This window comes from Scylla paramamosain, chromosome 40 (genome assembly GCF_035594125.1).
Source record: "Scylla paramamosain isolate STU-SP2022 chromosome 40, ASM3559412v1, whole genome shotgun sequence".
Taxonomy (NCBI): Eukaryota; Metazoa; Arthropoda; class Malacostraca; order Decapoda; family Portunidae; genus Scylla; species Scylla paramamosain.
In genome coordinates this window covers 10,312,040-10,340,017 of record NC_087190.1, presented here as the reverse complement: position 1 = coordinate 10,340,017, position 27,978 = coordinate 10,312,040, and the positions used below count along the sequence as shown (strand labels likewise).

The window sequence follows — 27,978 nt, the reverse complement described above, 5'->3', positions numbered from 1 at the left end:
AACTCGGAAGATTCAAGAGCATGGGCACGAGAGCAGGTTAAGTCATTGCGCACATAAACGCAGCATCCAGCTTTGGATCGAAAATGAGGATAAAGAAAGTAGGAGGGAACAGAAAAGGGGCTACTGTCAGTTGCCTCAGACACCTGAGTTTCAGTGAGGAAAAGAAGATGAGGTTTAGAAGAGGAGAGGTGGTGTTTTACAGATTGAAAATTAGATCTTAGACCGCGAATGTTGCAGAAGTTAATGAAGAAAAAGTTGAGGCGGGTTTCAAGACACTTAGGGTCGTCGACGGAAAGGCAGTCCGACATGGGGACATTTATGGTCCCCTCCCCAGATGGGGACTCCGAGGCTGGTGTAGGAGTCGCCATGATTTTAAAATTTTTGAGTGAAGGGTGTGTGTGTTATTAGGTGCTTGTAGTTTTGTGTGGAGGAAGAGAGTTGTCTTTAGAGGGCAGGCTGTGACTGCCCCCTTGTGTTGTGAGACACAAAGGGAAACGTTCAGTGAGGTCACAGCTGGGTTTAATGATAAATTCACAGCACCCCTTGAACAGTGCTTTAGACCTCACTATATATATATATATATATATATATATATATATATATATATATATATATATATATATATATATATATATATATATATATAGGAGAGCGAGACTGACTATAAAGGTAACAAAAGAAGAAGAAAAAGAAGAAGAATGTAGGTTTTAGTGGTGACAGTTGTGTTGTTGCATGTTTGTTTGTTTTTATAACGCACCTTGAGTATTGTTCCGCCTCGCTTCTTCTCAGGGAATCAGGAATGAGAACATAACATAACATAATATGAGTAAGTTATGAGGATTTTATTTTGAAATGTTGCTTAAAAGGCTAAGAATTGGTTTATGAGAACTTGGGAAATGTTTATGAGTAACTAAGTTGGCGCAGACCAGTACACCATGCCCTTCCTGGAGTTGTGGACTGGGTTGCTGTCATGCCTCACGCGATGGAAAGTGGTATGGCAGTGGAAATAATTTGCCGAAAGGAATGTTAGTGTTAAATGAGAAATATGAGTGAACGCCCGTTGACTAAACTTGTCCTGAGGATTGAGTCATGCAGAGGAGTGCGCCTTCCTGTAATATGATACGCCGTGACACATCCTGTCCGCTTACCTCGCCTTAATTCCATACTGTCAGCAGTCACGCAGTGCTTACCACACTGAATTCTTACAGATTTAGGTATAATTGCAGTCTCCCCCCAATAAACCGCACGTAAGTATGAAGTGTCTCGCTGTCTAGATCACACTGCTAGGAGCATTTCTAACCCCATATTACCTTGTCGCAAACGAATAATAAGGTCGGGACGGAATTTCAAAGATTTACCTCAGTTTTTAGCTGGGATCCTGTTTCCACAGTCATTGAAATGATAGTGAGTGTGTTCGTGTGTTTGTTATCAATGCTGGAGTGTTAGATAGGTTAGGTTAGGATAGGTTAGGTTAAGATAGAATAGGTTATGATAGGTTAGGTAAGGTTAGGATAGGTTAGGTTAGGTTAGATAAGGTTAGGTTAGGTTTGGTTACCTTAGCTTTCTGGTTGTGTTCAAATATACTAATGGTGGGGATTCAAGGGGGTACAGCCCCCTGGTTATAATAGGTTTTTGGTTTGCTACACTCAGGAAATTTCCTTGACTTCTAGGGAAATTTCCCTACATTTTCAAAGTCTATATATCACTCGTATGTGCCCCCCCCCCAAAAAAAAAAAACCCGGTTCCCCACAGGCCCCCAAGCTTGCTGGAGGGGTTGGGGGGGTGTGGGTAGAGATTGGGGATATTGGGTGAAACTGCAAATTTACGCAGATTTATATTGAGGAGGTATCGTGGATTCATTTTTTTTCCTTGTTCTTTTCTTTTTTTTTCCCATTTCATTGCTACTATCAACTTCCCTATCTCCAATATTGAAGGGAATGGAAAGAAAGTGGTGTGTCATAAATTTAATTGTTGTCTAAGTATTAGTTTTTTCTATTTATTTTACTTTATTTTTTTCTGGTTAATTTTACCAGCAGCAGTTCCTCATGGATCAGCTAACCATGATTATATTTGCACTTTACAAATGAGATTTCATCAATCTCCACCTCAATCCCCTCACCACCAATAGAATCCTGATTATCAAACCACCACTTGGTCACCTTAGAACAAAAACTCTGCTAGTAGACACTGGTACCAGGAGCCCATTGTTCAAACACTTAAAAGCCAGTGGTTAATAGCACACTATGGCCTGATTTTTCAAATTTCATATTAGTAATGATAAAGCAACAAGCCACACAGTCATATATTGAGACTGTTGAAAGAATAAAATAATACTGCATAGTAAAATACATTGTTGAAAGAGTAAAATAATACTGCACAGTAAAAAAACATAACTCTCAGGTTGCAAACAGTCTCTTAAACACACTGAAATGTGTTATTTTGAACACCTAAGTCTATTAATGAAGAGGATGCATACAACTTTTCTTTCGCAGAAACACTTCGGTGCATTTTAATATCCCCAACTTAACTTTCCGTTGAATAGGACTGGTAAATGTCATTGGGGTTTGCTGTTGGGAGGAGTAGTTCACACTACTGGAACAGGGTTTAAAAAATCCAAAATGGCTACATTAGTGTTAGTAAATACAAACACCACATTTAATAAATGGAGCTTATTTTGGAAAGTTTTAAATGAGTTCCGTTGAGAAAAGTTCCTTTGTAGTCTGAAGTCATGAAATAACACTGCCTTCGATCTTTTCTTTGTCTTGACTATTTTTGTCCAGCAGTCATAATACCAATAATGCCTGTCCTCCCTATAAGTACAAGGAGCCATTCAGTGTGGGCAGTGTGCTTGTAAAGAAAGTACACCATTACTTCTTAAGAAGTGGGGTGCAGCTTATTTGCTGTCCAGATACAATTCCTTGATGAATTTCCAATAGTTGTAGTAACATCCAAGACACACCACAGCCATCTTTATACTGACTTGCAACTGGAAACCAAGCCTGCTACACAAAACAAACCAGTGGACAGAAACTTTGAAACTCTAAATGTATGATCACTATTTCACCAAGCTCTCATTTTGAGTATAACAATAACATAACCTAAAGTAACCAAACCTAACTTAACCTGATTATACAAAAAAATTTAGGGTATAAGCTATGCCATAGGGGGAACTCATGGAAAGTCAAGGATTTTCATTAAATGTAGTGGATATACCCCAGAAATGTAGTGAACCATTAGCAACACTGCTCATCATTGTCACAGCAATGCCCACAGCTGCCCCCTCCCTCCCTCTACGAAGCATATTACTTGATTAAATGCTCCCCCACTCAGAAACCCTGATTTCCCACAGGTCCCCCAAGAGTGTTGGGGATGAGGAATAGGCATGACCTGGAAAAGAATTATTGCTCAAAAACTAGACATTTGTGACAGAAAAGAGGTAGAAAATCAATCATTCCACTACATGTATCACCAGGAAAACTTTTATAAGACACATCAGAAAATCATTGGCTGGGCAAAATTGAAAATTAACCATAATTTTCCATAAGTAGTAATATTAATTCTCTCTCTCTCTCTCTCTCTCTCTCTCTCTCTCTCTCTCTCTCTCTCTCTCTCTCTCTCTCTCTCTCTCTCTCTCTCTCTCTCTCTCTCTCTCTCTCTCTCTCTCTCTCTCTCTCTCTCTCTCTCTCTCTCTCTCTCTCTCTCCATGTATAATGATTTCTTCAAAATTTTGTCAAGTAGACTATGCATTAATTGATTTGTGGATAGAAAAGAAAGAAAGAAAGGTGGAAATGTTCATGCCTGTATTATCACCCCACATTTCCTCAAAATTTCTACTTTCATATCCCTCCTCCATCTTAGCTTGGCATGCCTTTAGTCTTTTATTCCATGAAAAGGATAATTCCACTGATTTTCCTAGTTTCATCTCCACTCCATATTCTGGAATCCCCTCCAAAGATTTTGTCGTGCAAGTAACTTTTAATGTATTTTGTGTTATTATTTTATTAATTTATTTGTTTTGTGTTCTCCCTTTTAACCATCATGAGAGAAGAGTAGGCTTAGTCACATCAGAACAGATTCCAGGAACAAGTTTCAGTTCACTGAATGAAAGGTAAAGTTTGACCTCCATGTTCTTAGAGAACGTGTTTGTTTCTTCCCAGCTTCAGCTTTCTTATAAAAGCACCAAAAATTAATTCCTATACACCTGGAATGTCTTGGAATTTTACCTGTGCTCATCAGATGGAAAACTGCAGCCAAGATGTTATCTCCCTACTATGTTACTGAAGTATTTTCTTTTGTACCTACTAAGTATCTTCTAATGCTATTTTCTTAATATCCAGACATTTTACAAAATATTCCTAAACTGGAACTATTTTTTTTCCATAGGAATCACTTTAAAATGTTATGTAATAATGTATTAAACTGTTCCTGGGCACTAGGTGATTGCTTACAGAAACTTCTACAACAGTACTTTGTGCTCAAGTTCATTCACAGAACCAATGAGAATCTTTAAATCTAGCACAAAAAAAAGATAAACACAGTATGTACCAACAGAATAAAAAGTAAAGTTATAAATAAGAAGACAATTTCAATCATCTTTTTACCTGTGTTGACAAGTCTTGATGGTGCGAGTAGAAGGAAGTGAGGAGGTGGTGGGAAAGGGATATTATTTCTTGTAAAGGGAGGCCCCTCCTTAATAACATCAATCAGCTGCACTTCAGGAGATTTTCTCTTAGCTCTTGAGTTTTTTTTTTTTTTTTTTTTTTGCTTCTTACTAGCAGATTTTGCCTTTTTTTTTTCTTTTTTTTTTTTTTTTTATGTAGGAAGGACACTGGCCAAGGGCAACAAAAATCCAATAAAACAAAATGCCCACTGAAATGCCAGTCCCATAAAAGGGTCAAAAATTGGTGAATAAGTGTCTTGAAACCTCCCTCTTGAAGAAATTCAAGTCATAGGAAGGTGGAATTACAGAAGCAGGCAGGGAGTTCCAGAGTTTACCAGAGAAAGGGATGAATGATTGAGAGTACTGGTTAACTCTTCCATTAGAGAGGTGGACAGAATATGAGTGAGAGAAAGAAGAAAGTCTTGTGCAGCGAGGCCGTGGGAGGAGGAGAGGCATGTAGTTAGCAAGATCAGAAGAGCAGTTAGCATGAAAATAGCGGTAGAAGACAGCTAGAGATGCAACATTGCGGCAGTGAGAGAGAGGCTGAAGACAGTCAGTTAGAGGAGAGTTGATGAGACGAAAAGCTTTTGATTCCACTCTGTCTAGAAGAGCAGTATGAGTATAACCCCCCACAGACATATGAAGCATACTCCATACATGGACAGATAAGGCCCTTGTACAGAGTTAGCAGCTGGAGGGGGGTGAGAAAAACTGGCGGAGACGTCTCAGAATGCCTAACTTCACAGAAGCTGTTTTAGCTAGAGATGAGATGTGAATTTTTCAGTTCAGATTATAAGTAAAGGACAGACCAAGGATGTTCAGTGTAGAAGAGGGGGACAGTTGAGTGTCATTGAAGAAGAGGGGATAGTTGTCTGGAAGGTTGTGTCGAGTTGATAGATGGAGGAATTGAGTTTTTGAGGCATTGAACAATATCAAGTTTGCTCTGCCCCAATCAAAAATTTTAGAAAGATCAGAAGTCAAGCATTCTGTGGCTTCCCTGCGTGAAATGTTTACCTCCTGAAGGGTTGGACGTCTATGAAAAGACGTGGAAAAGTGCAGGGTGGTATCATCAGCGTAGGAGTGGATAGGACAAGAAGTTTGGTTTAGAAGATCATTAATGAATAATAAGAAGAGAGTGGGTGACAGGACAGAACCCTGAGGAACACCACTATTAATAGATTTAGGAGAAGAACAGTGACCATCTTCCACAGCAGCAATAGAACGGTCAGAAAGGAAACTTGAGATGAAGTTACAGAGAGAAGGATAGAAGCCATAGGAGGGTAGTTTGGAAATCAAAGCTTTGTGCTAGACTCTATGAAAAGCTTTTGATATGTCCAAGGCAACAGCAAAAGTTTCACCAAAATCTCTAAAAGAGGATGACCAAGACTCAGTAAGGAAAGCCAGAACATCACCAGTAGACAGCCTTGACGGAACCCATACTGGCGATCTGATAGAAGGTTGTGAAGTGATAGATGTTTAAGAATCTTCCTGTTGAGGATAGATTCAAAAACTTTAGATAGGCAGGAAATTAAAGCAATAGGATGGTAGTTTGAGGGATTAGAACGGTCACCATTTTTAGGAACAGGTTGAATGTAGGCAAACTTCCAGCAAGAAGGAAAGCTAGATGTTGACAGACAGCTGAAACAGTTTGACTAGGGAAGGTGCAAGCACAGTGGCACAGTTTCGGAGAACAATAGAAGGGACCCCATCAGGTCCATAAGCCTTCTGAGGATTTAGGCCAGCGAGGGCATGGAAAACATAATTGCAAAAAATTTTAATAGGTGGTATGAAGTAGTCAGAGGGTGGAGGAGAGGGAGGAACAAGCCCAGATTCATTCAAGGTAGAGTGTTTACCAAATGTTTGTGTGAGGAGTTCAGCTTTAGAAATAGATGTGATAGCAGTGGTGTCATCTGGTTGAAACAGAGGAGGGAAAGAAGAAGAAGCAAAGTTATTGGATATATTTTTGGCTAGATACCAGAAGTCACAAGGGGAGTTAGATCTTGAAAGGTTTTGATACTTTCTGTTAATGAAGGAGTTTTTGGCTAGTTGGAGTTGGAGAACAGACTTGGCATGGTTCCGGGCAGAAATATAATGTGCATGAGATTCTGGTGATGGAAAGCTTAAGTACCTTTTTGTGGGCCACCTCTCTATCATATATAGCACGAGAACAAGCTGTGTTAAACCAAGGTTTAGAAGGTTTAGAACAAGAAAATGAGTGAGGAATGTACGCCTCCATGCCAGACACTATCACCTCTGTTATGCGCTCAGCACACAAAGACGGGTCTCTGACACAGAAGCAGTAGTCACTCCAAGGAAAATCAGCAAAATACCTCCTCAGGTCCCCCCTACTAACAGAGGCAAAACGCCAGAGGCACCTTCGCTTAGGGGGATCCTGAGGAGGGAGTGGAGCGATAGGGCAAGATACAGATATGAGATTGTGATCGGAGTAGTCCAACGGAGAAGAAAGGGTGACAGCATAAGCAGAAGGATTAGAGGTCAGGAAAAGGTCAAGAATGTTGGGCGTATCTCCAAGACGGTCAGGAATACAAGTAGGGTGTTGCACCAATTGCTCTAGGTCGTGGAGGATAGCAAAGTTGTAGGCTAGACCACCAGGATGGTCAGTGAAGGGAGAGGAAAGCCAAAGCTGGTGGTGAACATTGAAGTCTCCAAGAATGGAGATTTCTGCAAAAGGGAAGAGAGTCAGAATGTGCTCCATTTTGAAAGTTAAGTAGTCAAAGAATTTCTTATCGTCAGAGCAGTTAGGTGAGAGGTATACAGCACAGATGAATTTAGTTTGAGAGTGACTCTGTAGTTGTAGCCAGATGGTGGAAAACTCAGAAGATTCAAGAGCGTGGGCATGAGAGCAGGTTAAGTCACTGCGCGCATAAACGCAGCATCCAGCTTTGTATCGAAAATGAGGATAGAGACAGTAGGAGGGAACAGAAAAGGGGCTACTGTCAGTTGCCTCAGACATCTGAGTTTCAGTGAGGAAAAGAAGATGAGGTTTAGAAGAGGAGAGGTGGTGTTCTACAGATTGAAAATTAGATCTTAGACCACAAATGTTACAGAAGTTAAAGAAGAAAAAGTTGAGGGGGATGTCAAGACACTTAGGGTCGTTGACAGAAAGGCAGTCCGGCCAGGGGACATTTATGGTTCCCTCCCCAGATGGGGACTCTGAGGCTGGTGTAGGAGTCGCCATTATGATTTTAAAATTTTTGAGTGAAGGACGTGTGTGTTATTAGGTGCTTGTAGTTTTGTGTGGAGGAAGAGAGTTGTCTTTAGAGGGCAGGCTGTGACTGCCCCCTTGTGTTGTGAGACACAAAGGGAAACATTCAGTGAGGTCACAGCTGGGTTTAATGATAAGTTCACAGCACCCCCTGAACAGTGCTTTAGACCTCACTGGGAGTAATTATCGTTTCGGCAGGTGTCTACTGCCTCCTCCTCAGTAGAGGAGGTAGCTAGCTGGGATTCACTAGGCTAAGCTGAACTGCAAAACTAGATCTGAGATGCAAACACCATTTCCATGTTTCCATCTCATCTCTTTCTTTACATCTGTTGATGTTTTTGCTATTTTCCTTTTCACCTGTACACTTCCACTTACTTTCTTAGGTCCCATGGTGGCTTATGGAATAAAAAAAGTACATAGAAGAAATAATGCACAACACAAGAAATAGTCAAAATCAAAGAATGTTTGGAGTCAGTAATCACAGAGCAGTGGTTATGGCATGACTGATGTGCACAGTGATGCCTTGCTGCCCAGTAGCTTGTTCACCAACCAAATTATTGTATGGCAATCGACACAATTATGAGTTTATGAAATTCTGTTCATGAACTGATTTGTTAAAAAGGAGCTGTTCAAAAATTGATGTATGACTTTACTGCCATTTGTCTTTCAAAGAATAGAATAAGTCATCCCTCATTAACCACAGTTTCAGTTTCAGTTGCACAGATTGCTGCAACTACAAATTTAAATCAACAGAGGAGGTAATGAGGGGAGACTTACCAGTATTCATCACTTTTTGTTCTTTATTCATCTCTGTTACTTGACTCCTGTGGATAACGAGGGATGACTGTACTTCTGCCGTATGTTTTTCAAAGAATAGAATTAGTTCTGCCATTTGTCTTTCAACGAATAGAATTGCTTCTGCCATCTGTTTTTTAAAGACTTCTTCCTTTACTTCACAGATCACCATGGCTGACAGACAACAGACACTCAAGCCATCACCATCTGCATTGCTGTGAAGTGATTCATGATATTGTGGAGGAGGAACTTTGTTGCTTAATGAAGAGCAACCTTCTGGGATGAATTCTGAATTACTGATTGGAAAAGAGACATTGTAACCTAATTGGAACAACTATGGAGACAGGCACACACAGGGGCAAGCCAGCAGCCATGCCAAGAGTCCTGCAGTTGCCACTTGTACTGTTGTTGTCATTGAGCCTGGGAGACTTCCCCACCCCTGCTCTGGCCCAGAATGACTGTAATGCTGCTGATGTAGTTGTTGAAAGAGGAGAACAACACAGCTTCCCTAACAAAGAAGTACAAATTCTCAAAGCTTCCATGACCTTGTTTGTGAAAACAGAGAGTAGTTTTGAGGGCATCATTGTTAGCGTGCATGGAATAGGTGGCATTGAATACACTGCTTGGTTTCCTGCAGAGGCTGAATGTTTCCCTCATGATGACACCTGGCACCAGCTACTTGCATTTACTGAGATAAAGAAAGAGAACTCAACTATTAATTTTGGCTTTGAAACTGGATCATGCTTGAGGATATGCAAGAGAGACAAAACCCCACTAGGCCTGTGGCACCAGAGGTTAGTGGCTCATGGCACCTCCCGGTGGCGCACCAAATTTCCGCCCTCCAGCTGTGCCACTTTCAATCTGAACACCATCTCCAGTCCCCCCAAACTGCCCATCTGTAAGGAACCTCCAGCTCCAGTGTCAGTGATGACAATAATAATCATAGCAATAGTGGTGTTGCTTTTTGTGGTTGGTTTGCTGGTGGTAGCAGTGAGGGTCATAGAGAAGAAAAATTGGCTTTGGGCTAAATCATGTGAGTACTGCATTTATCTGTTTCTTACGTACAGAATTGTATTAGGTTTGCTATATTCTTTATTCTCTTTAAAAACATTGGTATCTTTTTAAAGGCCTGAAAATAAAAAAAATGCAAAAAATTGAAAACTTACTAAAAAATAAAAACATGAATGAGATGACATTAAGAGAAGCAATAGTACCCATAAGTATAGGAGGAGGTGGATGGAGAGTGTTTTCACAGAGAGGAATTGGTAGGGAGAAGGTAGAGAAGTCAATAGCTGAAGAATAGCAAAGCTGCATCTGGCATGGAGGTGAGGTGAAGTACCAGATGAGTGGAAGACTTAACCTTCACCTCTGTATGGAGGTGAAGGTTGTAGGAAAAGTCTGTGGGAGAGTCTTGACTGAGAGACTGATGGAAATGAATGAGGTCAAGGTCAGTGAGGAACAGAGGTGATTCAGGAAAGGAGGTTATATGGATTAAGATTTTTGTATTTCATTGACAATAAAGGAGTACCTGGGAAAGGAGAAAAGTTGTATTCAGCATCATGGATCTAGAGGAAGTATTGGATAAGGTGGATAGGGAAGCCCTTTGCGATATCTATAAAATTCATGGTGTTGGAGGACAATTGTTGGAAGGGATAAAAGCATTTTATAGAGATGCAAATGCATGTGTGATGGTGGAGGGAGAGGTTGGGAACAGGTTCACAATAGGGACAGAATTGAGACAAAGATGTGTGATGTCTGTGGTTGTTTGATATATTCATGGCCAGCTCCGTGAGGGAGATGCAAGCCAAGGTAGGAAGTGTTAGTGCAAGACTGAAACATGAAGGGTGGGCTGGACTATAGTAGCATTTCTTTTTGCAAATGGTACTTTATTATTAGTGGAGAGTGAAAGGGAACTTGAGAGAGTGGTGGATCAGTTCCATAGAGGGTGTGAGTGAGACAGAGACTGTTGGTGAATGTTGGGAAAAATAAGTTGATGGTATTTGAGAAGAGAGAAATGGTGTGTGTGATTTCAGGATACTTTATAGCAATGATAGTCAACCTGAGTGGATGATTTTTTTTCAAAGGGTACTTGAAAGTAGTGGAGTACATGGAGGGGTACTACATGACATGGCCAGTGTGTATAAGAGTGCACAGTAGGAAAAAGATATTTGGGAAAGAAATTGTGTTACATAACATGTGCATGACATGGCCAGTGTGTATAAGAGTGCACAGTAGGAAAAGATATTTTTGGAAGGTAAATTTGTGTCATGTAGCTAAGGAATTCATCTAAATTAAGATTAAAGTATTACAAACTGATATATCATGTTATTGTATTACAGTCAGATGTAACTTGCACCTCACAAGTTTAAAATGTGGCACTTTGTTTTAGTATACATTAAACACCTACATAACAATTATTTATGACCAAGCAGATATTTTCTATGTTTAAAATAGAGACTTGATGCTTTTATTGATATATTTTCAGTCATAAAACTACAGAAAATTTTGAAATATTCATGTAATTTCTTTACAATTAATCATCCTGGACATGAAGGTACATGAATTTCTCAATAGCTCCTGGAAGGGAGTATGAACTTAGGAAAGGTTGAGGATCGCTGCCTTATATGTAGTGTCTGCGTTCCAGCTGGAGGAAGGTGCAAGGTAGTTATGGAAGGGGAGAGAATGGAGGTGAGTGAATTTCAGTATCTGGGAACAGTGTCAGGTAAACATGGTGAAATGATGGGTGAGAGGGTTGTGAAAAATAAGCTTGTTGTAGGACCATTTGCAAGTCATAAAAGAAAAATGTGTCTTTGGACTTAGGAGAGGGTTAAAGAACAATATTCTCCTGTGTGGCAATGTGCCATGGAAATTAGTTTTCTGAGAGGGGCATATGGAATGCCTGTGTGAGAGCAATGAAAGTATAAGAGATGTGGTATGAGCATTAGTGCAAGTGGTTTAAGTTGTGGGGTGGTGGAATGGTTTGGGTTGGTCACATTGAAAGGATGAAGAGCAAAGAATTTGTAATGAAAGTATGTATGAGTAGACCTGAAGATGTTAATTGGAGAGGAAGACTACTTGAAAGATATGACACAATAAAGAACACATGTGTGAAAAAGGTGATTGTTGAGGCCAGGTACATGAACAAGCAAGAAGGGAATGTCTGAATAGGGAGAGGTGGAGTGGAGGCTCTTCTACCACAACCACTCCCCCTGGCAGCATGAGGCATCAATGAGTTAGATAGACAGACAGAATCAGTGCTCAGCTGTATGGTAACACTGAGGCTCCTGCTCTCCCTCATGTCTCTGCTGGAGTGTAGCAGCCAGGTCTGTCAAAACTCACCAGTTCTGAGTCAGCTGTCATGGAGGGTGCTTTTGGTTTGTAGATCTCTACAGCAAAAGTAGCATCTGTTCTGGTAATTTTCATTATTTTCTTTATAAGAAAGCTGATAATTTGTCATATATTGAATTTATTTTTATTTATTTTTTTTTTTTCATTTATTTATTTATTTATTTATTTATTTATTTATTTATTTATTATTATTATTATTATTTTTTTATTATTTTTTTTTTTTTTTTTTTGATGAATAGAGTCCCAATTTTACATGGGTACACAGGACTACATCTCCATGATGCAGTGGCCAGCACTCTTGGTTAACAGTCTGCAGGCCCTGGTTCACATCTAGACTGGGGTGGTCAGCACATCCCCCAGCTGTTCATCCTTTCTTTGTGTTTGTCAGTTAGTGGGTACAGCTGGCTCCAAGAATTTCATTACACATCACAGCAAGGTGAGGGTGATATCTGGCCTAACCACACAACAGAGCAAGAAATATCCCCAAGGATAGGGTAATAGAAATAGAGAAGCTATTGACAATGCTGGCTGAGACAGAAACTTATTACATGTCAGTGCCTCAGGTAGCATTGCAAACAGCTTCTCATATCATTTACCCTATCCTTGGGGATATTTCCTGCTCCATTGTGTGGTTAGGCCAGATATTACCTTCACCTTTCTGTGATATGTATTGAAATTCTTGGAGCCAGCTGTACGTGGAGAAACCTGGGGAAGATAAACTATGGAATCACAAATATCACAGTGGCCTTGAGTCCCAGATAAGGAATATTCTAACTTGTCTATGGGCTCAGATGCCAAAGATACAGAAATGAGCGGGGAAGCCACATACAGCTTTGAATACAAGTAGCTTGTTGGTGAATGATAGTCATGTAAGGACAGTATTCAATAGATTTTCTGTCTCTTGCTGGTCTCTGTGTTGATATAGAACACTCTCTTGTAGCTTTGTGTAGAAAGGAATTTTTTCAAAAGTACATCACAATAAGTATTTACTAAAGTTCCTCTAATTTTTCTAAAATCAACCTTCTGATAGCTTGGAGCCCCTTTATTGTCTTGACTTTTACTTTATAGATATGGGATTTTTTTTATTTAAACATATCACACATAGAGAATAAAATAATATGAAATTACAAAAAAGAGCTGTGTTCTTAATGCTAAAAGTTATCGCTGTCTTCTGTTATTTATCTCAAAACTAAAACATTATCTCTGCTGAATTTATGTCCCGACAGTCGTGTCACCAGCACAGCATTCTTCCGCTGTAAGGACAACATTCAATATATTTTTGTCTTTTGTTGGTCTCTGTATGTTGATATAAAATGGTCTCTTGTATCTTTGGGTAGAAAGTGATTTATGTGTTTTTTTTTTTTTTTTTTTTTTTTTTTTTTTATGTAGGAAGGATACTGGCCAAGGGCAACAAAAATCTAATAAAAAAAAAATGCCCACTGAAATGCCAGTCCCTAAAAGGGTCAAAGCAGTGGTCAAAAATTGGTGGATAAGTGTCTTGAAACCTCCCTCTTGAAGGAATTCAAGTCATAGGAAGGTGGAAATACAGAAGCAGGCAAGGAGTTCCAGAGTTTACCAGAGAAAGGGATGAATGATTGAGAATACTGGTTAACTCTTGCGTTAGAGAGGTGGACAGAATAGGAGTGAGAGAAAGAAGAAAGTCTTGTGCAGCGAGGCCGCGGAAGGAGGGCAGGCATGCAGTTAGCAAGATCAGAAGAGCAGTTAGCATGAAAATAGCGGTAGAAGACAGCTAGAGATGCAACATTGCGGCGGTGAGAGAGAGGCTGAAGACAGTCAGTTAGAGGAGAGGAGTTGATGAGACGAAAAGCTTTTGATTCCACCCTGTCTAGAACAGCAGTATGAGTGGAACCCCCCCAGACATGTGAAGCATACTCCATACATGGACGGATAAGGCCCTTGTACAGAGTTAGCAGCTGGGGGGGTGAGAAAAACTGGCGGAGACGTCTCAGAACACCTAACTTCATAGAAGCTGTTTTAGCTAGAGATGAGATGTGAAGTTTCCAGTTCAGATTATAAGTAAAGGACAGACCGAGGATGTTCAGTGTAGAAGAGGGGGACAGTTGAGTGTCATTGAAGAAGAGGGGATAGTTGTCTGGAAGATTGTGTCGAGTTGATAGATGGAGGAATTGAGTTTTTGAGGCATTGAACAATACCAAGTTTGCTCTGCCCCAATCAGAAATTTTAGAAAGATCAGAAGTCAGGCGTTCTGTGGCTTCCCTGCGTGATATGTTTACCTCCTGAAGGGTTGGACGTCTATGAAAAGACGTGGAAAAGTGCAGGGTGGTATCATCAGCATAGGAGTGGATAGGACAAGAAGTTTGGTTTAGAAGATCATTAATGAATAATAAGAAGAGAGTGGGTGACAGGACAGAACCCTGAGGAACACCACTGTTAATAGATTTAGGAGAAGAACAGTGACCGTCTACCACAGCAGCAATAGAACGGTCAGAAAGGAAACTTGAGATGAAGTTACAGAGAGAAGGATAGAAACCGTAGGAGGGTAGTTTGGAAATCAAAGCTTTGTGCCAGACTCTATCAAAGGCTTTTGATATGTCCAAGGCAACAGCAAAAGTTTCACCAAAGTCTCTAAAAGAGGAAGACCAAGACTCAGTAAGGAAAGCCAGAAGATCACCAGTAGAGCGGCCTTGACGGAACCCATACTGGCGATCAGATAGAAGGTTGTGAAGTGATAGATGTTTAAGAATCTTCCTGTTGAGGATAGATTCAAAAACTTTAGATAAGCAGGAAATTAAAGCAATAGGACGGTAGTTTGAGGGATTAGAGCGGTCACCCTTTTTAGGAACAGGTTGAATGTAGGCAAACTTCCAGCAAGAAGGAAAGGTAGATGTTGACAGACATAGCTGAAAGAGTTTGACTAGGCAAGGTGCAAGCACGGAGGCACAGTTTCGGAGAACAATAGGAGGGACCCCATCAGGTCCATAAGCCTTCTGAGGGTTTAGGCCAGCGAGGGCATGGAAAACATCATTACGAAGAATTTTAATACGAGGCATGAAGTAGTCAGAGGGTGGAGGAGAGGGAGGAACAAGCTACTAGTACTACAAGAGCTGAGCTACAGGTGTGTGGTCTTGTCTGTGTATCTTGTTATAATTGTAAATTTCTACCCTTCCCACAGCTGCCTCAAATGGACTAGCTTCCCCCAAGTCACCCCTATATGACTGGGTACAGGGATTAAGATGGGTGACAAGGTCCTTTTAGACTCTTGCACCCTTTACCCAAAGGTCATAACACCAGGTTACACATGCGAGGTTGCCAGTCTGTTTCTCTTACCCACAGACAAGGAAATATTCCACCAACTACTAACTCCAACAGCTGGGAAAGAATTGCCAGCCACGTTCTAGGGAGAGAGAGTCTTAATGAGTGACAAACGGTTTGCTTTAGCCTTGCTGAGGAGTTACGTCGTGATGCACACTAAGTGCCTTACAAATGAAGTGCACTCCAGACAAGTTAAGGGGGGACATACTGCTGTTACTGACTCAAATAACCCCTTGAGGCAATGGGCCCTTCTAGCTGTAGTCCCTTCCCAATCTCCTCAGAACAACACTGTCTGCCTTCGTGCATCTACCTCTCGTGGTGGCTGGACAGTGACTGAAGCATGGGAATGTAGCTTGAATCTACTGTTGTATACAGTGAGATGATATAATATAAAGTGAAGAAAGTAATAAGAATGAATGAGAAAAAAATAATGAAAGGGAGAGAGAGAGAGAGAGGTTGGGAGCAAGACTAGGACATGTCCCTGACACAGAGCTACAAAGCCTGAAGCTGCTAGAATGATATTTATTCAAGCATGTTCCCCACATAAATTTCCATACTTTCCCTTGTCCATTTAATCTGAGTCTCACCAAGTATTTAGTAGAAGAGTTGCCCTTGACAATAAAGTAATCAGTTTAATCATTAGAATTTTTAGAAGTAGTGTTTTATTCATGTAAAAACAGTGCAGGACCAGATTTTAGGTGGGTGTGTGCATGCATGTGTTTCCCCTCCCCCCCTTCCTTGTACCCCCTCCCTGTAGCAGGAGAGGGAGAGTGTTTGGCGCATTTCCCGCAGTCAGTCACTACCTAGCACCTAGACAGAGCAGAAGTACTGAGACAAGCTCTTATATTTGACGGAGACTGAGGCAGGATGAGAGTTAGTTGGGTCAGTTGCCTTAAGGCAATGGTTCCCCCTAACAGCTTGTTACTCTATTTAACATGCCACATTAAGCATCTTACCCCTTTCACAAAATCTTGTCAAGATTGATAAATATGGCTAAATTAAAACATTTGAGATATTTTTTTTTTTTTTTTAACATTATGCATCTCTAATGACTATTGCCAAAGATGTCAAGAACATCAGTGGGATGGATGGAGTTGCATGCTTGAAGCTAGTTGAGGAATTCTTGAATTCGTGGTTGAAAGTGCCAACCTGGCATCGTTTCCGACATTCTTTTTTTTGTTTTCATTCCCAGCACAGTTGAGAACCCCTTCTCACAGAGATACATTGTTGAGAATGATATCATACAACTTTAAGGCTCTTTAAGGCTTGGATGAAGTCGGTTATTCAGCTAGTCGTGAAATCCAAAAGGAATCTGCATTTTGATTCTGGAATTTGATTTTCAAGGCTTCATTGGCTCATATTGTGATCCACTCCTCCTTTGCAGAGAAATCATTATCATGAATGGCCTCATCAGGTACAGAGAAGGGATGAATGATCCACTGAGGACTGAATGTTTCTTGGTCATTCTCTGGAAAGTAGTGATACATGCTTGTTTCAGGCCCCTTCAAATGGTTTCTTATCTCTTTGTTGATGGTCTTTAGAAGTGATCCAGTATCATGACTATTCTCAACAAACTAGGGTGGGAAACTGGGCGATCACTCCTTTCTCCAAGCACCGAATTCAGGGTCTCAGTTTCCCCAGAAATGCAGTCACAGTTTGGTTATCAATGACAGTCATGTTTCAGTCCTGGAGTTGCAGATTACCACTGTTCAGCTCCATAAATATGTCAGCCAAGTAACAAAGTCAAGCAAGCCACTTCTTGTCAGTGAACTTGGTAGCAAAAGGAAATCCTTTTTGTTCCAGGAATTCCTGAATAGCCTTTCGGAGCTCAATGATGATGTACAACCTTGCCTTATGACAACTAGCGAACATCAGTGTGGTAGAGCAGAACCTGATACTGCTCTCCTATTTCCTTGCACAGCTCCTTGACTATGCGCGAATTCACATCCCTGGACTTAACAATTTTCAGCACATCTTCAAACACAAACTTCAGATTACCAGGCAGGCTTTTCAGTCCAAGAGAGTGCCAATGAATGATGCAGTGATTTACAGAAATTTCTGGATTCACAGCTTGTATGAGGCCCCATAATTCATGATGACCACCCATCATCAACAGTGCTCCATTGACAGGAACCTGGATCAAAAAGAAAAATTGTTATAGATTGTGTCGGTTAGTCATTCTTACTTATCTTTGCATTATAATTATATGGTTTTAATTTAATTTAAAAATTCTTACTTATCTTTTGCATTATAATTATATGGTTTTAATTTTATTTTATTTATTTTGGTACTTTAGTATTTTAGTACAACAGACACGATATTTTTTTGTGAATCATGTACAAAGTATTAGCTACACTACAGCTACTTAAATAAGAAATAAAACTGTGTATGACTTTATGTCATGTGATTCATTGTATTTATAATAATTTAGACTTTATACAAACATCTCTCATTACCTGTTGAATGCTGTTCCAATCCAATCTATTCTTGGTATTTCTTCTTTCCTAATACTGTATATTAGTTTTTGATGTTTATTGTTATTTGGTTTAACTTTATTACTTAATTATATTAGGTTTACTTTACAACTTTGCATACTAAGACGTAAGTTAACATTAATCCTAATGCCAGGTACCACAATGTTTTCTTGATTTTCAGAGTTCTTAACTTTTTTTTTCTCACCCCCCTTACCCCCCAAAAATTGTTAAATTACCCCCAGTTCAGGAACCACTGCCTAAAGGGGATGAATGAGTCATTACCAGCTATATACCCCAGCCTATGTATATAGAACAGGAGCCTCCATATTAGTCTGCCAGAAAGGGTAATTATGTATAACACACACTATACCCAGGGAAGTGACTCCTCAGCTGTGTGAATGTGCAGACCAAGCTCGCACAGTGAGCAGTGAAGCTAGTCCAGGTGCAGCAGCTTTGTGAAGGGGCTGGTAATTGTGGCCGTAACACTACATCTCAGGCAGTGACTCATGCAGGGGGAGGGATGGGGAATACCCCATTCTCCCAATACGCTCACCTCGCCTCCCACTCACAGGCTGCTAACTGGTATAAATAAAACAAGTACTTTCACAAAATTCTGGTAGCTAAACTATGGGGCCTGGGTGAATACCAATTATGCCCTCTTAGAGGGCAATTCTTCTACTAACTGCTGGGTGAGACTCAAACTGAATGAACAATGGAAAGTAAGGAAAATTACACGGGGAATACGAATTACTCTGCACGGATAAATGTTATACTAACTTGCTGCAGGCTAGGTATGTCAGAGACATGTCAAATTCTCATCCCCACCCTGTCTCTCTTCTTTCTTCTCCCTCCCATGTTCCTTTGCACACTCATTTCTCATTCTAATTACACCTTACATAACAATGTATATCTGTCCAGGTGTGCACTCTCTCTCTCTCTCTCTCTCTCTCTCTCTCTCTCTCTCTCTCTCTCTCTCTCTCTCTCTCTCTCTCTCTCTCTCTCTCTCTCTCTCTCTCTCTCTCTCTCTCTCTCTCTCTCTCTCTCTCTCTCTCTCTCTCTCTCTCTCTCTCTCTCTCTCTCTCTCTCTCTCTCTCTCTCTCTCTCTCTCTCTCTCTCTCTCTCAGCTGTTGTATAGTCCTAGGCTGTATCACCTCTTTTTCTAGTCTGTTCCAAGTATTTGTGTGTGTGTGTGTGTGTGTGTGTGTGTGTGCGCACAGGTGGTTAACAGTAATTGGATACTCATAATAGTACTTACACAACAGTAGGTCATAGATACATCCTGACTGGTTGATCCTTGCATTTGACATAGATATTTGCCACAATAAACACACACACACACACACACACACACACACACACACACACACACACACACACACACACACACACACACACACACACACACACACACACACACACACACACATCAGTTTATTATGTACTGTTAAAAATGACTGACAAAAGAATCCCTTTCACAGACACTTCACCAAACAATTCTCCAGCTGGCCAGACAACCTGTGCAGAAGGCAACTTGCAGTAGACTGGCAAGCAAGGATAGCAGAGTTCAACTGGCGGCACACTGGACAAGATGTAACTGGCACAAGCTTGAGTCTGCTGAAATTTTATTGAGAGTAAGCGTACAGTTGCCCTTGCTGTGGAAATTTCCACTCATATCATGCATAATATCAGTGCATTATTAATTTGTGTTGCTATTTATATATGAATTGTAAAGTTTTTCATGTAAGAAAGGGATTGGTCAAAAAAAAAAAAAAGCCTACTGAGGTCCTAGTCTCAAAAGAAAGGACAAAAGAATCATCCAAAATTTGAAAATAAGTATCTTGAAACCTTCTTGAAAGGACAAAAGAATCATCCAAAATTTGAAAATAAGTATCTTGAAACCTTCTTGAAAGAGTTCAAGCCATAGGAAGGAGGTAATATAGAAGCAGGCAGGGAGTTTCAGCATTTATCAGAAAAGTGATGAATGATTGAGAATGCTGATTAACTTGCATTAGAAAGGTAGACAATAGAGTCAAGACAAAGTAGAAAGTCTTGTGCAGGAAAGCCATGGAAGGAGGGAAGGCATACAGTTAGCAAGATCAGAAGAGAAGATTTAAATAATGTTTGTATATACAGTTTTGGTTTCTTAACTTTCTACTTCATTGTTATGTGTTATCACCACTGGACTGAAGAACTTTGCATAGTCTTGCAGCGTTAGGAGACTAGTTGTAGGGAGTTATGGGAGAGTGTGTTAGGAAACTGGAGTTGTGGGGAGTTGGGAGAGGGTGTGTTAGAAGATTGTAATTTTGAGGAGTTAGGAGAGGGTGTGTTAGGAAACTAGTTGTGGAGAGTTAGGAGAGGGTGTGTTAAAAGACTAGTATGTGTCAGTTAGGAGACTTGCATTTTTTATTATATACATATAGGAACAGTTCTATACTTACATAATAGATAACAAAACCCTGTTCAGTATAGGTCACCTTCACCCAGCAAGCTCCCAGCAACTATGAAGGTAAAAGTCAGGAGGAGTGTGTTGATGTAGAAATCAGCAGGCATGACACTAGGATACTTTAAACTCATCTTTGGAAGAGAATTAGTGATATATAGTCAGCGGACCTTATAAGTAGAAGCTTTGTGTCAGGCTCTACCAAAACTTTTCAATGTATCCTGATGTAGTACTGGGAGACAAGATGCAGAAATAAGGTTGTGATTGGAGGAGCTCAGTTTGGCAGGGAAGAGCTGAGACGTTAGAAGTTCAAAAAGATTAATCAGGTATGGTACTTGTATACAAGTAGGGTGCTGTACCAGTTGCAAAGGTGAAGGCTTTTTCACCAGAATGATCCTTTAAAGAAGGTGAAAGCCAAAGTTGGTGGTGAACACTTTAATCACTTAGGATGGAGATTTCATCATAAAGGAAAGTGGAACAATGTGCCTCCCTGCGGATGTTAAAAGTCAAAGAATTTTACATAGTCAGTGTAGAAGGCAAACTTAGAGTGAGAATGACTTTGAAGTTAAAACCAGATAATAAAACATTCAGGAAGTTGAAGAGTGTGGATATGAGAGCATACATGGACACAACAGCCAGCCCTGGCACAAAAATGAGGATAGGAAAAGTATGAGGGAACAGAGAAGGGCTGGTGTCAGCAACCTCAGACACCCGTGTCTCAGTGACAAAAAGAAGATGGGGTTTAGAGGAAGGGAGATGGTGTTATGCAGACTGAAAGGTAGCTCTTAGGTGACAAGTGTTGCAGAAGTTAATGTTCAAAGAGGTGGAGATGTGGAGGTACCTTGAGTCACCAGCATGGGAGGGAGCAGACCTGAGGACAGTTAGTGACTCCAAGGCTGGCCATTTGTTATCCATTTGATTATTTTGATAGTTGTGAGTGAAATGTGTTTGTGCATGTCATGGCATTAAAGAAAACCCACAATTTTTATTTATTAATTTATTTATTTATATATATTTTTTTTTTATTTATTCATTTATTTATTTATTTATTTTTTTTTTTTTTTGGGGGGGGGCTTTTTTCCAACCCTGGTGCATATACATGCATGTAGTGTAGTGTAGTGTACAGGATGGAAAGATGCCTCTAGAGGGATTTCCCACGTGAGGGCAATGGTGAGAGACAACAGGAGAAGGATATGTGGCAGCTTGCAGTTGCCACTTCCCCCCTCTCATAAATACCTCACTGGAAGTCTTTTTAACAGCAATTGTAGAATACCACAGGTTATCACTTAATGTTTTGTAATGCTAACCTGAGCAAGACCTCATCTTTCACAATAGCATTAACATTTCAGTAGATGTTAAATCTGAGAAGGGTGAATTCCCAGAGGCTGATGCCATATTTGCTTGTCTTTCAACTAGTTGCTCCTCAACCAAGTGCAAAGTTGAGTTAAAATCTTCATTAAATTCTCAAGAGTAAAGCATCCAAAAGGCCAAGAAAATATTGCTACTCATGCCTGTGCTGGTCAGCCTCTCCACAACACTCCATCAGGCAGAGTTTGGCTGTGTGGCACTGGGTTGCCATCACTTGGAGACACAAAGGGTTGTATTACTTCCATGGTCATCACAGCATCAAGCTCTCTGTTTGTTGCAGCAGACCACATCTGTCCTAACTCTTTTTAGTTAAAGAGTAAGTAGTAAGTCATCATGTTTCAGAGAATATAAGCATTTTTTATATCAACTATAGTATATTATGATATGAAATTGTACTTATTTGACTAAATAAAAGAACATATAAGTCATGATTTACAGCATTCATTCAAAAATATAAAATGTTGAGTTTTTTTGAGAAACTGATAGGTGATCACTGTATGAAATAGGCAACTTTATAAATTATGATTCATTTTCTTCTAGAGCATCAGCTAGCTCCATGATTAAAAACACCTTAATTTACAACAAGTTACTTCTGGAGCACAGACTTAGAGATGAAGTGCCTTAGTAAATCAGACACAGTGATGGCAAGGCTATTGCCTCACTGTGACCACAGACACTAGAACACCCAGCAAGATGGAGTGTAGTGCATGCCCCATCACTAGTCCCCCATCCTGTGCCTGCTGTCCCCAAACATTTGTGTGGTCCTTCCTTGATGTGGCACATCTGTACAGCCATGCTGGTTATTTTGTTGAAATATTTCCATTTTATTTCCTTAGTTATTTAATGAATTATCTTGAAAAAGAAAAGTAATGCAGTTAACTAAAGTCTTGACAAAAGGGGAATCTCATTTACTCTGGATCATAGTAATGATCTCATTATGATCACAAACTTGCAGGAATCACAAACTTATCAGCCCTTCACTAGTGCTTTCAATTCTAAGGCTTTACTTGGATGGAACTCTTTCAGGTGTTGTGCTGAAAATAAAGTTACAATAATGTACCAAAGAAAATGTGTGGTCACACTTATGGTAAGGAGCAATTTTGTATTGTTGTGTTCTGACTGCTGTGAAGGGAAAGTCCATCAGAAATAGGCATATTTTTTTTAAATATACTAAGTTGAGTATTATGTTGTGACAGCACCTACTGGCTTAGAGTTATATTGAGTGAAGGTGTAGTTTTTGTTTATCATAAATTCAAATACCTCTTGTGAGAGGATTTAAATACCCTGAATGTGAGTGTGGCACACCATTAGAGAAATTTCAAGTACACTGATACCTTAGTACTATGGACCTCACTTAAACAGATTTCGGAAGCAGCAGACAAAATCTGTAGCAGCTGACCCAGTTTGAAAGTCCTGTGTGCTATGGATGAAGTTGTGGCAACACTTGACATGTGCCACTGCTTCGAGATCTGACTGCTTGTTTGCAGGTCACTTAGTTTACATCATTGTAACAACACATGTAGTTCATTGCTTCATGGTTTTTGCTCTTATTATGTGTTGTGTTCGAATTATCATAATTTTCCAATTACCTATGTTATCCATGGTAACTATGGTCGGTACCCAGGAGAGTAGCAGCAATGATGAATGATGAGGAAGATGAGATGCTGGTGCCAAAACTAGCTGTATGGACACTGCTACAATTTGTGAAACACATCAAAAATAGAGATGTCAGTGTTCATTATGGAAATCTCAGAATTCTTTGAGAAGCCATAATTAAAGAACAATTTCAAAGTGGCACCTGATGCACCAGCCAGCTTTGCAGCTCCATTGATGTACTACTGGTTGTAGGCTATGGTGGGGGTACAGATGTATCAGTAGTGCGTGAACAGTGTGAGGTAGAGGCTGGTGGTTTGCTAGGTGACAGTGAGGGTGAACAGTCTGGTACCACTGGTGTGTCAGGTGACTTGAGTCTGTACTGGTTTGAAAAAGCTGTCTAATTTTAATTGCTTGCCACTTTGAAATTGTTCTTTAATTATAGCTTCTCAAAGAATTCTGAGATTTCCATAATGAACATTTATATTTCTATTCTTGATGTGTTCCACAAATTGCAGCAGTGTCCATACAGCTATGCATCTCCAGTAGTTTTGACAATGTCACCAGCATCTCATCTTCCTCATTGCTGCTACTCTGCTGGGTACTGACCATGGTTACCATGAATACCATGTGACAGCATGGTGCACTTGATTAAAAGTACAGTACAGTACTCTATTTATTCCTCTGTTTTTCATAATGTAATTGTTGAAATTAGCCACTCCTAATGTAACCTAATGCTTAGTGTTGGTACCTACAGACAATCAGCTTCATCATACTGATGTTCTCCCCCTTTTAGTCCATAGTACTGAAGTATGAGTGTATTTTATTTATTTTTTATTTATCTATTTATTTTTTATTTATTTATTTTTTTTTTTTAGCAACTTGAAATCACAATATGATAATTATGGTGCCAGTGTTCACACTACATCACCTAATGACCATGGGTTCAGTTTAAAGCTTTATCAGATTGTCCCCTTCACCAGGACTGTGCTGTCATTTGGACCAGCTGCAGTCTGAACGAGTTATGTTGGCTTTTCTATTTATGTGTGTGTGTGTGTGTGTAGTATGCATATGTGTGTTATGTATTTGACAGAGCTTATCCTAAATGTCAGTATTTAATAATTACAAATGGCAGTGTGTGTATGTTGTGATTTATCTGGCCCATCCCCTGTGGGATTGCTGGTCTGGTGTATAGATAAATAGATCAAAGTTACTGCATACTACAAAATTACATTTGTATGAAATAAATTGTGCAAACTGAGTAAATTTTGTAAGTGGTGGGTGCATCACTTAGCAAGATTACAACATTTCCAAGTCCTCAGGAGCAGCTTGTGGACTTTATAGGCACCCTTAAAGGGCACCAACCTTACAGACTCAGTAAATGCCCCTAGTGGACACCAACCTTACAGACTCAATAGACACCCCTAATGGACACCAACCTTACAGACTCAATAGACACCCCTAATGGATACCAACATTACAGACTTAGCAGACACCCTTAGTGGGCACCAACCTTACAGACTCAGTAGATACCCCTAATGGGCACCAACCTTACAGTCTCAGTAGACACCCTTAGTGGGCACCAACCTTACAGACTCAGTAGACACCCTTAGTGGGCACCAGCCTCACACCGATGCACAGAGGCAGCCGTTGCCCGTGTTAGTGTCATGTTCAGAGATAACCCAAGTGAAATAGGACAGGACAAGGGATCCACTGTTAGTGTCCCCTCTTGGCCATGCAGATTCCTGCCACAGCACACAGCTCTACACATTCACAAAAATCCACTAAACTATTCACCCACTGCCAATAATGTGTAACAGCAGGTCTCACATTATACTATACTGACATGAAATAGATTTGCTCTTTGTATCTAAAGTGTAAGTGTATGTGTAAAACTAAATAATAAGCTAATGTAAATGTACTTGGCAATGTTGCCTTGTAGCACCAATTCAAGTGCCTTATTTAAACTGCTTCTGAAGACAGTTACACACTTGCTTTCACTAGTATTACATTTCACTGTGATTCATCTTTTGTCCTAAGCTTTACTCCATGTATTGAGGAAGCAACACAAGTTTATCAGAACTACATGTAATGAACTGTAACAAGGCTACAGTTTGTTTTTCTGAAACATTATGCACCATTAGCTTTCTTGATTTAATATTTCATTAATATATATTGAGATTATTTTAGGGTGAATGTATTCAGGGGTGTATTTACTAATTGTTTATAACATAAAAAGTGCACATCACAGAAAGCAGTGTTGAGGTTTCTCAGATAGACTGAGTTACTACACAGTTCGCAGTTCTCTTCTTAACCATGAGTTCACCAGCCATGAAGTTTGCATAACCACAACTGTGTAATTTAGCCCTGTTCACTAAACACAGCTCAGGTTTATGCATCCACAGACCAGGAAAAATTGTTGATAAAGAATCAAGTCCTTTTGTGACTAGAAAATAAGGGCAAAAAATCAGAATATGACCTTAAAGGTGATAATTACCATATATTATACAGTAATTCATCAATAAACCAAACCTTGATATGCTAGTTTGGATAAAGCAAACCTGGCATCATCTGAACAGCTCTTCATTAATCAAACAAAAGTTAAGTTATAAAGGCAAACTATTTAGTGGCAAGACAAAGGCAATCTAACATGTCAGCTTTTCCCCAAATAAAGTTGACTGATACACCATTTGGTTTGATGTCAAGCAAAACCTGCTCAGGGCTGCCAGGGTGAGTTATTTCTTACCCAGTTAGGCTGTTTTTTTACAGACATTTAGCAGGGAAAAAATATCCACTGACTGGCATTTTTACTACAATCTCTCTCTCTCTCTCTCTCTCTCTCTCTCTCTCTCTCTCTCTCTCTCTCTCTCTCTCTCTCTCTCTCTCTCTCTCTCTCTCTCTCTCTCTCTCTCTCTCTCTCTCTCTCTCTCTCTCTCTCTCTCTCTCTCTCTCTCTCTCTCTCTCTCTCTCTCCATATGCCAAGGTTCCCCCTAAACATAAATTTTCCATTGTAATTTTTAGGAACTTGACTGCTGTGGTTGGAGAGGGAATGGTGCATCAGCCTATGCAAGAATGCCTTAAATATTAGTCAGATTAGTACTCTTGATTTCATGCTGTGTTCACTTTCGTGACATTCACCACTTGCTTCACTTCAACAATGTGCTAGTATCTCGGCTGCTGTGCCAGCTGCAGGTGTGGTGACACACTGTACTGCTGTAGTCCCTTGATACACAGCGCAAAACTGTATCAAGATGCCAGGTCAGAGGTGGGAAAGATTTCGCTTGTTAATGCTTTATCCAAACACTATTTTTACCTTTGTTTTTTTCCTACAACAGATCATTTTTATATGGAACATGATCAGCCATGGCAACAAGATATCTTCTTATATATTGATCAATATTTTTATAACAAATTATGTTTCAGTAGATCAGTCCTTACTGTGTATGAATATTATACATTTTTCATATAAACAATGTGCAGCATACACAGTATACTGCTATCTTTGGAGTGGCCTGCCTGGCAAAGCCTTTGGCCTGGGTGTGTGTTGTGAGGCAAGGTGTGTGCATTACATTTTGATTTTGTGAAATACTCAGTAATCCAGAGCAAGGTATCCACATCATTACTTTTATTTAGCTTTGAAATATGGCAGTGTGTAACATTCATACTTAATGAAACCACCATATGTTTTATATGATTGATTGTACCATTAAAGTATAGCTTTCTGAGTTTTATGCTATGTCTATTTCCTTGTTGAATGTTGTTTCAAGAAACACAATATTGAAAGTTTTGACACTGGCAAAGATCCTGTGCATATCACAGATGACACTTCACACACAAAGAGTAGGACCTGCAGGGAGCACTTCAACCATGGCAGGAGTGCTGGAGTACTGTGTTATAGCACAAGATGACTTCCTCATAGGGAACTGTAGTCATTTATAAAGAGATGTGTTGCCTACCTTTTGTATGTGGGTTTTTTTTTTTTTTTTTATCACACCACTTATCCTGCAACACAAGTTATATGAAAGTAATACAAGAGAAACATGGACATACACTTCCAAGTAGTAAGGGATGTGACTAGGCAGAGGCATTTCCCTCAAGTGTAGTGAGGTTTATTAAAGAGTAAGAATGCTAATATATATAAATGATATTGTAGAAACAAAGTTGGGATAATAAAGAACTTTAAAGGATTGCAAGGTGTAGTAATGCAGTATAGAAGTAATATATGTAAAACAAACTTAAGTATTGAGGAAAGCCAGCTACCAGTGACAGATATGGATGATGAAGAGAGTCATGCTTGATTGCTTAAAGTGAACATCAGCAGCATAAATGAGTACAGAGCTAGACATGATTGTAGATAGAGAGGGCTTGGAAAGAATGAAAAGTGAGAGGATATCAAGAACTAGTCATCAGCTGGGAAGACTGAATAGTGGAACAAGATGCAGAGGGAATAGTCTAAATAAGAAGTTGTCATTGGAATACAGATGGACACAGTTTGATGTGGTCAGCATAAGATCTAATGAAAATTAAGATAGTGACAAAAGGCAAATTAGCTTATTGTGTAACAAAAGAAGCAATAAGAAGTGACACTAGATGTAGGAGATATAAACTGAGGTTGATTAAAATTATGACATTGAATGGATGAGGAAGGTGCATGAACAAATCCCCACAGAGAAACTGAAAGGAGCAACTGCAACAGCTGAAAGAGTGTGGGATGGGCAACACAAGTGAGAGTGAGAGTGAGAAAATATATAGTGTGAGTCAGACATGGGCATGATTATGA

At 39.8% G+C, this 27,978-nt stretch overlaps 1 protein-coding gene across 6 annotated transcripts; it reads left to right on the top strand.

Moving 5' to 3' along the window:
* The first annotated feature begins 684 nt into the window (after positions 1-684).
* LOC135092397 (uncharacterized) lies at positions 685-26,923 on the top strand. 6 transcript variants are annotated; one of them, XR_010262850.1, is made up of 4 exons: positions 685-826; positions 8,846-9,714; positions 19,276-19,428; positions 21,654-26,923. XR_010262850.1 is itself a non-coding variant. In XM_063990873.1 (3 exons), exons 2-3 carry the CDS (start codon positions 9,018-9,020, stop codon positions 19,335-19,337), a joined length of 759 nt encoding a protein of 252 aa, XP_063846943.1. In that variant the 5' UTR covers positions 685-826; positions 8,846-9,017; the 3' UTR covers positions 19,338-26,923. The 6 variants fall into 6 exon arrangements, 3 of the variants coding, with proteins under 3 accessions (XP_063846943.1, XP_063846945.1, XP_063846944.1); XR_010262849.1 differs by having other exon boundaries at positions 19,276-21,921; positions 22,146-26,923; XR_010262851.1 differs by adding an exon at positions 17,394-17,493 and having other exon boundaries at positions 19,276-26,923.
* Positions 26,924-27,978: the final 1,055 nt, after the last annotated feature.

What these genes read in the sequence shown, in the direction of transcription:
- LOC135092397 (XM_063990873.1), top strand. Translation starts at nt 9,018, where the DNA reads ATGGAGACAGGCACACACAGGGGCAAGCCAGCAGCCATGCCAAGAGTC. An exon ending in TTGGCTTTGGGCTAAATCAT is followed by an intron (nt 9,715 to 19,275) that starts GTGAGTACTGCA and finishes TCCCTTTCACAG; the next exon opens with ACACTTCACCAAACAATTCT.